This window comes from Neofelis nebulosa, chromosome 9 (assembly GCF_028018385.1).
Source record: "Neofelis nebulosa isolate mNeoNeb1 chromosome 9, mNeoNeb1.pri, whole genome shotgun sequence".
In the NCBI taxonomy this organism is placed as follows: domain Eukaryota; kingdom Metazoa; phylum Chordata; class Mammalia; order Carnivora; family Felidae; genus Neofelis; species Neofelis nebulosa.
In genome coordinates this window covers 140,902,293-140,912,739 of record NC_080790.1, presented here as the reverse complement: position 1 = coordinate 140,912,739, position 10,447 = coordinate 140,902,293, and the positions used below count along the sequence as shown (strand labels likewise).

The 10,447-nt window shown below is 62.6% G+C and overlaps 1 protein-coding gene across 1 annotated transcript in view; it reads right to left on the bottom strand.

Annotated features, from left to right (window-relative positions):
* Positions 1-6,287: 6,287 nt before the first annotated feature.
* The window catches only part of COL20A1 (collagen type XX alpha 1 chain), a 29,404-nt gene continuing 25,244 nt past the window's right edge, over positions 6,288-10,447 (bottom strand). Inside the window, 10 exon segments of the mRNA XM_058686207.1 lie at positions 6,288-6,445; positions 6,861-6,938; positions 7,709-7,846; positions 8,070-8,136; positions 8,249-8,284; positions 8,717-8,788; positions 9,395-9,493; positions 9,769-9,822; positions 9,933-9,986; positions 10,067-10,162. Coding sequence (XP_058542190.1) covers positions 6,420-6,445; positions 6,861-6,938; positions 7,709-7,846; positions 8,070-8,136; positions 8,249-8,284; positions 8,717-8,788; positions 9,395-9,493; positions 9,769-9,822; positions 9,933-9,986; positions 10,067-10,162 — 720 coding nt within the window. The 3' untranslated portion in view covers positions 6,288-6,419.

Genomic DNA, 10,447 nt, shown 5'->3' with positions numbered 1-10,447 from the left:
AGGCAGATTTCACATGTGACCAAAGTGCACGATCTCAGCCCTCACCTCGGGGAGTTTTACCAGACGAGACACCAAGGACCCGGGACTCCGCTCCACACTCAGGGCGCCACGGTCGCCCGGAAAGCCCACCGGGCCCCTTCTGGTCGTGAGTGGAGCCCTGCGGCACGGGGTCCACGGGCATCGCCGAGACCCCTCGTGGTCCTGGGGCTGCCAGTAAACGCAAAGGAGCTGCTCAGCACTGTTCTCCACCAGAGCAAACGGAAACGCGTTTTCTTGCCCGTCACCTGTGAGCAGACCGTCCTTCCCGTTTTCGAGGATTATGGCTCAGGCCGCTGTGACCGCACAGGACCGTGCCCTGAACTCTCCTCGTATTAACCACGTTCTTATGTTCTGTATCTTGTGACGTTTGGCATCTCGGGGGCCTGGGGACAGACGCCCCCCCAGGGCCAGCCCGTTTTGGGGGTGGTGGACATTTGCCTGGAGCGGGACATGTGTGTGCCACACTCCCTCCCCACCCCCACCCCACCCCCGCCTGGGGACAGGCGTCACCACAGGCCACTCCGAGCCGCTACTCCCAGCCGTGACACCCAAGTCACCCAGGGCCAGGTCCCAGGCAACGAGGGCGGCCCTGTGCGCCCTGCCCTGCAGGTCCCTGGCCCAGGCCTTCCCCTCGCCCCTCGCCCCTGTGGGCATGGCGTGCCCTCTGGGGAAATTGAGTCAGATCCTTCTTTCAACGGCACTGGTCTCTCCGTGGCATCACGTGGTCACCTGCACCAGCTGAGACGGGGCATAGAGAACTGTGGGCGCGCACGTGTGTGAGGTCCAAAGCGACCTCCCCCTTCTCGCCAAGTTTCTAAGTCCCTCGACGGCACCTGGGGCAGCAGACCAAGCTGGCCAGGGCATGTGGACACGCCCTGTGGCACGTGGCCCGCAGCGGCAGGCCTGGGAGTTTCCATGGAGACCTTGTGGCCCACAAAGCAGAAACTGCTTAGTACCTGAACCTTTACGGGCCGGGCCTGTGGTCCCAGTGTGCGTCCCATCAGTGACTGACCTTTCCTACAGTCCTGTGCTCTGGGACTTTTTATTCTAGAGTTTTCCCTTTCCATCTGAATAACAATGGTAAGTTGGGGGTGGGGTTCCTGCCGGGTTACCGCAGATCATGCCAGATGCTGTCCACCCGGCTGGCAGGGGTCCCATCCCTCAACTGCCACCGCATCTGGATATCTGCCTGTCGCACGGGTGTAGCGACAAGGGCATAGCTTGACCTGTTTTCTCTGGCTGACCGTACAGCCAGCCCCCAGCCCCCAGCCCCCAGCCATCCATTAGTCCTGCCTCTTCTGGAATTTCCCGGAGAGGGGATCACACAGTGTGCACTCGTGCCAGCTTCCTTCCCTCAGCCTGAGTCCACACTCCATCCACGTGCCACACCGGCCACCATCGGCGTGTCCCGGCTGCTCTGTGGGTTGCCGTGGGAGGATACACCGGTCTTTATTCATCTGTCTCCCAGTCGATGGCATTCGGGCTGTTTCCAGTTTGGGGCTGTTAGTATTTCTTTCTTTCTTTTAAGTTTACTAATTTTGAGAGACAGAGTGGAGGAGAAGAGAGAGGGAGGGAGAGAGAATCCCAAGCAGGCTGTATGCTGTCCGTGCCGAGCCCGATGCAGGGCTTGAACTCAGACTGTGAGATCGTGACCTGAGCCAAAACCAAGAGTTGGATGCTTAATCGACTGTGCCCTCCAGGCGTCCCTGGGACAGCTAGTATTTCTGCTATGAGCATCTTGGGGCATGTTTTGGTACATTTGTGCATTTCTACTGGCTGTAACCCCGGGAACGGACCGCTCTGTGCCCCGCGGGATCCGCCGTGGTCAGGTGGTTGGCCCACAGGCTGTGTCACTTTGCCTCCCTGCACCAGGGCCCGGTTGCCCCGTCCACAGCAAGGGTTGTCGTCTGGGCCTTTGGTGGGGACACAGCTGTGCCTCCCTGTGCCGTCCCCTGCATTTCGGTAGCTAAGTAGTGAGGTGGGTTTCTTATCGAATGTTAATCGACTCTTCCAGAAAATGCCCATCATTGGCCTTTGTCAGCTCCCTTTGACCAGCTTCAATGCTGGTCTCTAATGTAATTCTGTTGTAGACAGAGAACTACTCGGTTTGATCTGAAATTTGTGACACTTGTTTTGGGCCAGCCTCCCACATGTGCTTGACGGGGAGGTGTCGCTTGCTGTGGTCTGGGGAAAATTCTAGCAATGCCGGCCAGGTCAGGTCAGGGGAGAGGTCTGCTCTGGTCTTCTGTCTGCTTTCTCTCCCGATTCCCGTGCGGGTGTTAGTGCCACCGAGGACAGCTGTGGGTCTGTCCCCTGCTCCTCGGTCAGCGTTTGCTTCCTGTATTCTGCAGCCCTGTCACATCGAGGGCTGCCGTGTCCTCCCGGTGAGCAGCCCCCTTGGCCTCATGTCACGTCCCCTTCCTCTCTGGCCCATTCTGTGTTTTGAAGTCTACCTTTGCTGACAACAACACAGCCACTCAGCTTCCACCTTTAACCGCTAACCTGACTCTTGTCGCTGTTTGCTACGTGGACAACCCGTGGCTACCACCCAAGTCGATGGATGGAACACGTCCATCTACCTTCCCTGCGCCTCCCCGGGAAGCCGCTGCCCTGACCGCCATTGCGCTAGAGCCTTCATGTGTTCTAGAACCTCATGTAAATGGAGGACTCTCCTTTGTGCGCAGCCCGTTTGCTTCAGCGGGCTTTGCCGTTCATCCCCGGTAGTACGTGTGTGATTTGCTTGTGTCTGTGAATACTCCGCCATTTGTTCATTCATTGACGGACGCTCGGATCGTTTCCTGTTTGCAGCTACGACGGATCATGCTGCTTCCCGTGCGCACACGCACACGCGTCTTTGTGTGGACATGTTTTCATTTCTCTGGCGCAAATACCTACTAGAACTTCGGGGCCCCGGGAGGCCCCAGGAGGTGTTTCCAGGAGCTTCCCAGCCCTGTGGCCTCGCACCCCTGCGACAGCCTCAGAGACACCGGGTGTGGGTTGCACTGCATGAGTGGCTTTCTCCTCTCTGAAGACCAGGGCTGCTGAGCACCGTGTCGTGGATTCACTGACCGCCCGTGTGTCTTGCTTAGTGAAGTGTTGAAATCTTTTCTCATCACACATCGCCTTCTTTTAATGAGTTGTTAATATTTCTTTCCCATCTGTGACTACAATTTTCATTTCCTTAATGGTGTCTTTTGAAGAAAAGCTTTTAATTTTGATGAAGTGCAATTTATTATTTTTTTCCTTCTATGGTTATTGCTTTATGGACCCTGCTTAAGAGATCTGTGCCTGTCCCGAGGTTTTGAGTATGTACTTCTAGATTTCCTTCTAGAAAGCTTTGTTTTAGCTTTTATGTTTCGGTTTATAACACTTTCCGAGCCAGCTTTTGCACGTGGCATTCGACGAGGGTGGTTCATGATTCAGATCTCCAGCTGCCTCTGCACCATTTTCAGAAAACACTATCCTTCCCCGTGGAAATGCCCAGAATGACCACCTCATACATTCTCCCGGCTTCCGGGTGCTCTAGTCCAACCCTGGCTGCTCCGAGCTGGCTAGAGGCAGAAAGCTGGGTCGTGCCTCTCAGCACAGTTTGGAAGTTCACTCATATTTATTGTAATTTCTGCTACACTGGGAAATGTTTCTGTTTACATGTTCTATCCCCTCCCATAAAGGAAATGCTAATCTCGAAGGTTACACGTTCTATTTTCTTCCTCCTCATGGCTGCTGCCAAGATTTATATGTTCCAAGAGTTTAATAAATTGATATCAGGCTGCCCATCTCCGAATAAAGCAAGCGCATTGGTTGCCTTCAGGAATCCTGGCCTCCCACACACCAGCCACAGCGGAACAATCTAGAAGTGCAGAATTTGTTCACGTGGAGGGCTTCATTGTCCAGTCGGCAGTGAACTTCCTCACGTGTCTCAGGGACTGGGCTTTCCTGTGTATTGGATCTAATTTCTGGTTATTTTCCCCTTTCTGGGGGGGCTCCCTCCCCCCCTCAGGGGGAAGGTGTTTCCCCTTCTGAGACTTTGTGGACTCGGGACATGTTTTTGCCCCATTCATTCCAGTGATAATTCACTGGATGTGACACTTGTGTGCTTTCCCTCAGCACTTCGGGTCATCATGCTCCCGCCTTGGACACCAAGCTGACTCATTCTTCCAAGAAGTATTTCCGTTCGCTTCACCATGTTTTGCATTAAAGAATCTAAGGGAGCATTTTCACAATCGATCCCATCCAGCTCTCTGAGCCCTTCAGTGTGAGGTCTGAGATCTTCTCTAATTTTCTAATTTTTAAAAACTGCCTATTTGAACATTCCCCAGTCCTCGCTTCCCACCTCTTCCCACTTGGACCGCCCTCCCACCCCCCACGTGGATGCCAACACTCGAATTCTCTGTTTCATCCTTTCCTGAGCCTGAGGGGAGACGTCTTCAAGCTGACCCTGCAGCCCGGCTTCGGCGCGTGTCCGTAACCGCCCGCCCGCCTCGCTGATACTTCTCCTTTTGCAACCTCCATGCCGTGTTTCCGGCTGTCTGTCCTTTCTACTTACTGATTCTGGCTTCGTGTCGTTACATCAATCCTTCCCTCTTTGAACTTGGGAGTTTTAGGTTAATGGGCCCAAGAGGACACCCTTGTCGGTCCTCGTTGGTCTGGTGGGCGCGGCACGGTCTGCCCGGGGCGTGGCCCTGTCCCTCCGATGTCATTTTCCCTGTTACTTGTCTCCTGGACCCGAGAGTCGTGCCGCACGTGAGCACGTGAGCGTTCATCCGGACACGCACGTGTGGAGGGATTGGGGGTGCTGCGGTGGGCTCCCACAGACCCGCATGGTCAGCCACACCGGAGGCAGGGCCGGGGAGGGCGGGCGGCAGGGTTGCGCTCTCCCCAGCCCGCTGGGCCGGGACGTCGCAGGTTGGGGACGGGCTGGGGGGGGGGTGGGGTGGGGTGGTGGTGAGCTGGTGCCTGCTCCCCCCGCCTGGGCTCTCGTGCCCCGGCTGCACCCTGCCTCCTTGAGCAGACGGTCCAGAGCGGGCGTCTCCCCTGGTCCCTTCTCTGACCGTGCCACTCCTGGGCCAAGCCTGCCTGCAGCCCAGGGAGCCAGCCCCAAGGCTTCCGCTCACACTGAGATGGTGGCCGATACGCTGCCCGCCTGAGACCAGACCCAGCACCCCTCTCTGGTGGGCTCCCGCCCCAGATGGCTCCCGCAGTCGCTCCGCCACCGCCCCTCCTCCCAGGCTCGGCCTCCCGCCAGCTCTCGTCACCTCCGTCTCAGCTCGCAACGATGAGGCCCCGACCCCATGGGGCTCCCTGAGTTCTTACCCACAGATCATGTACAACAGACTGCGGGTCCCATCAGTTCCTTGCTCAGAAGCCCTGGTGACCTGCTCCTGAGTCCAGACCACACGCCCCTCCCCCACCCCCACCCCCCTCCCCGTGCCGCCCCCCGGGGTCTGTCAGAGCCGACCTTGCTCCTGGCCCCGGGCTCAGCTGTCTCCGTCCTGGCGGCTCCGGCCTGTGTAGCCTCCTGCCGTTTCTGGGTGGTGCTGTGGGTTCAGGCCCCCCACGTGCTGTGCCCCTGCTGGAACCTTCTCCCATCTTCCACTCCCCACTTTGTTCCTGTCTCTGCGCAAATGTCACCTCGGAAGCTTATGTTGGCCTCTGCGTCTGAAGGAGGCCCGGCCCAAATTCTTCCCAGTTTAGAAAATGACGTGGTGTTTATAGGCCACAGCAGGTGAGGTTTCCAGGTAAGTAAGGGTCAGGGGCGGCCAGGGTGGTGTCCAGGCTGGTGGGCCGGAGAAGGGGGGTGCTGGCAGTGACAAGGCACCGGGCCAGCAGGTCCGGGTCCCCAGGGACTCAAGCGCATGGGAGGCGAGCCGGATGCTATGTCGTTACTGAGGGGATGCTACTAGGGAGAGAGGAGCCCCTGACACCGGCCCGGGAAGGTCACATCAGCAAGTGTTTGAGAGGGGGTTGGGCACCGATCTCCAAGCCCCCCCCCCCCGGGTTACTCAATGCGGCTGAGAAACCCCGTCCTGGGCAGGGCCTGGACTGTGGGGGTGCCGGGGCACTGAGTCACAAGGTCACAGGAGGCTGCAGGGGCGGCGGGGCGGCGGGGGGGGTGTCCCTCAAGCCACGGAAGGATGCCGGCTTGTCTCTCTGAGGGTGGGGGTGGGGCGACTTGGACTCGACTGGTCAGGGACGGACTCCGGGTCCCAGAGACGCCCTTCCCTGCAGTGAGCAGGCCGCTCCCTTGCTGAGCACGCTGTACTTTATCTGAGTGTGGAAACAGTACAGAGGGAAGGCCCCCCACCCCCACCTTCTGCCTCCAGGCTCCTCCCGGGACTCGCTTTCCAGGCTCCTCCTGCAGGGTCCAGGGAGGGGCAGGGTCACTCCGGGCAGCACGGGGGCCGTCCTGGCAGGAGAGAGGGTGAACAGTCTGAGGGAGGCGGCAGCCAGCCCGGCGGCAGCAGCCCCGCCCACCTGGCACCGAGGACCCCAGCCCCCAGGGTCCCCGTGCCTCCAGCTGGGCCACGAGCCCCGGGCACGAACCTTTCCCCAGGATGCTGCTGCCAGGTGCCCCCGGCCCTGATCCTTTCGCCCACCCAATCCACCCTCCTGCCCTGCTAACCCCTGACTGGGGCCTCCCTGGGCTCTCCTGGCTCCCCCCCACGTGTCTCCAGGTTTGCTGGGCCCCCCAAGGCCCAGGAACCCCCACTCGTGTTCTATCCCAAGCCGCTTCACCAGCTCCTGAGCCATCTGTCCGTGCTGCACCCCCGCCTCCCAGCAGCCCCCCGGGAGCTCCTCCTCCCCGAGGGTGGGGGGCTCACCCGTTCCCCCCAGGGGTCCGGGAGACTCACTCCCTTTCAGCCGAGGGCTGCTCCTCTGACCGAGGGCTCCGGGCTCACCTGAGCGGAAGGGGGTGTGCTGGAACCAGGGTGCGTGTGGTAACGGTCTCCCTTCTCAGACCCTGTTCTGACTGAGGGGAGGTGGGCACCCGACCCCAAGCAGGCACGTGTTGTTGGGTCAGTGGCCAAGGTTAACTGAGGGGGGGCACTTGTAGCCTTGTCCACGAGGCTGGGTACAAAGAAGGGTATTTATGCCAAAGGCAGTGTCTGGGGCACTCTGACGGACCGTGGGGGGCAGGGCTTCCCGCAGGGGAGCCCCTCTCCCCTCCCAACGCCCAGCCCAGGGGGTGAGGCAGGGCCCCGCGGTCCTGCCCATGGGGCGGCACCACAGCCCCACCCCATCCAGGCCCACGAGCTCTGTCTCCCCTGATCAGCCTCCCATCCATCTCGGCACCTGAGCCGTGACCAGCGCCACGGCCCCAGTCGGATGGACGAACGCGTGACAAGGTCATTAGACCAAGCCTCCTGCTGCATCCGAGCAAGGAGAGAGAGAGAGCACGTGGGAAGGACAGGAAGGAGGGGACGGCAGGGCAGGAGGTGGCCCTAATCTTGGGCTTCCCGGGAGGAAGGGGAAGGGGGCCCTCTGAGGACCCCGGGGAAACCAGGCCGTGTCCAGTCCTGCCTTAGCGACCTCTGTGTGGGCTCAGGGGCCCTGCCTCCGCACCCCGGCCCAGGGAGGGTGCAGGGGTGCCGGGGCCACACAGAACTCCCAGCCGGGGACTGGGAGAGAGCTGCAGTTGCCCCCACAGCCCCCGCAAGGGGGCCAGTACCTCCGTCCTCAGGGTGGGGGCCGTCTCGTCCTCCTCTTCCAGGGAGCCAGGCCTCACCGTGAGAGCTGGGGTGTCCGAGGGCCTGCAAGATGGGCCTGGGGGCCCTGGCGCTCTCATGGTGGAACTTCAGCACGTGAGCTGCGGATAGGGGTGGAGGGGTGACAGCAGGGCGGGGCGTGGGGCAGGGGGACCCCCCGCTCCTTCCCCCGGATTCACTGGGGCATGGCCGAGGAGAAGGGCTGCCATCAGGCTAGTGACGGGTGCCCGCGGTCCCTTTCGGCCCGGCTGGGGTGAGACAGAGGCCGCACGGGGGTGGGGGTGGGGGGCCCTGGCACCCTCACGAGGAGGCCGCACCACTCACTCTGGATGGCAGACTCGCAGGCCTGGTTCACGAGCTGGTAGATGGTGGCCAGGGACTGCGGCTCCCCCTGCAGGGCAGATGGGCCATGTGGCCAAGTGCTGTGCCCAGCGGCACGGGGGCCGGTGCCTCCCACACACCCCCCAGGAAGCGCCTGGACCCTGGACAGGGGCCTCACTCACCTTCTCTCCTCGCTCCCCTTTGGGCCCCGGCAGCCCCTGAAATAGAGGAAGAGGAGAAAAGCGGGTCAGCACAGAGAAGTCAACCCACCTGGACCCTGTCCCAGGCCGGGTGAGGGCTGCATGCTGGGGGCCGCTGCTCCCGACTCTAGGGAGCTGGCAACGCAGAGTCCCCCGCAGCTGGGACACGGGCCCGGACGCCAGCTGGGCCTGCCCGGGGCCTGCCTTCCTCCACCTCCCAGCTGAGCCCTTGCCTAGCTGTGGGACCAGGCCTGCCCCACACCCTGGGGCCCCCAGGCCCGCCCTGTTCCCTGGCCGGTCCCATCTCGGGCTCCCTCTGCTGCAGATCAGTTCCAAACCCAAGCTCCCAAAGTGGCCCTGACTGGGCGGGAAGGAGGCATTTACCCAAATTTGCTCCCCCGCCTCCCATCTTTGCTGAGTGGCTGGCCGGTAGGTGGGAAGGGGACTTACCGTGAGCCCCACAGGCCCCGGGAGTCCTCTCTGCCCTCCGGAACCCCTGGCCCCCGCCGTGCCCTGGAAGCCCTGCAGGGGTGCAGAGGGTGTGGTCCCGGAGGACGTGGGTCCTCCTCCCTCCAGCCTTGGCTCCCTGCGGACTGGGTCCCTGCCCCCTGCAGGCCAGGCCGGGCCTCCTCACCTGCCTCAGAGCTTGTCCAGGCCGAGTACCCAGGGCAGAGGCCCTCCCACCCCCCACCCCCCCCCCCCCCACTTGGCACTGGCCGTCCCGGGTATGACCACCGTCGCCCCCCACCCCAGGGACAGCTCCCCGGCGCTGAGCCCAGCACAGACCCCGGAACCACAGGCTGGGGAGGGGAGGTGCCTCTGAGCGAGGCCGCGGAGAAGGAGAAGACGGCCCCGGGTCATTTCCCTGCCGCCAGCCTCACGTGTCCACCCTCCCTCGGCCTACCCTGGAGCCCGGGCACTTTCCTGCCACACGGACTGGGGATGACTGGGGCCATGCTAACGTGGCGTTTCCGACCTGCCCAGCGGAGGTGAGGAAGACCCTCGCTTGGAGCCGCCCCTGGGCACTCGCGCGCCCTGCGGAGCCCCACCAGGTTCCAGCCCGGGAGAGAGAGGCGTCCCCAGGTCACCTGCGGGGGCAGGGGCTGCAGCCACAGGGCAGGCTCTGACCTGATCGGCCCTAGGAAGTGGGGGGAGCCTCTCAGGAGGACCTACCCTCGGGCCCGGAGGTCCAGGCAGGCCAGCACTCCCCTCCAGACCCCTCATTCCCTGAAGAAAGAGGACAGGGCAGGCTAGGGCAGGGGGCGGCCTGGTGCCCCCACACGCCCCTCCCACGGTGGCCCACGTCACCCCCACAGACAGAACCCAGCACCCAGGGACCCACACCTGTGAGCGGGGGGCAAGGCCAGCCAAGCTCAGGGCCTGCCCCCGGCCCCTGGCAGTGACCACCCTCCCCTCCCCGCTGGGGAGGCCCCTGCCCCCACAGTCTCTATCTGAGATCCACCCCCCCCCCCGCCCCACCCCACCACAGGCTTCTCTCCCACCTTAGGTCCCTGGAGGCCGACCTTCCCGGGAGGGCCCTGGTGACCAGGATGGCCCTAGAAGGAACAGAGACAGCTGGCCAGGCTGAGGCCCCATCCCGGAGACCCAGGTCCCCAGCCTGTGCCCTCCCTGCCCACACACCCAGAGCGGCGTCTGATCCCACTACCTGCAAACCCGGGGCTCCGTGGTCCCCCTTCTCTCCTTTGACCCCTGGCGGACCCTGGAGAGGAAAGGGACTCAGTCTGTCCCAGAGGAGTGGGGGAGGCAGCCGGGGGAAGGGGGAGGGGAGACAGCACCTACCACAGGCCCCTGCACGGTTCGGCCCTGGGTCCCTGGCGACCCCTGCTGACCCCCAGGACCCTCAGGTCCCGTCTGTCCAGGTGGCCCGGGCTCTCCCTGCAGACACAGGTGAGGGAGGGGCTAAGAAGGCCTCCACCCTGCCCTCAGTGGCCCCCCCTGGCCCTCCAGCTGACCGTGGCAGCCAGACCCAGCCCTACAGAGACGCCCTCCCCTCACTGCCCACCCCAGGAGGGGTCCTGCTGGGACCTGCTCGACAGCCGGGGACTGACCCCGGCCACTTCTCCGGGTCACAGAGCCAGTGACCCCGTTCTGCCTTCCTGACCGGGAGGGGTACAGAAAGCCCTGTGGCAGAGCCGACCTGGACAGGCCAGTTAGAGCTCT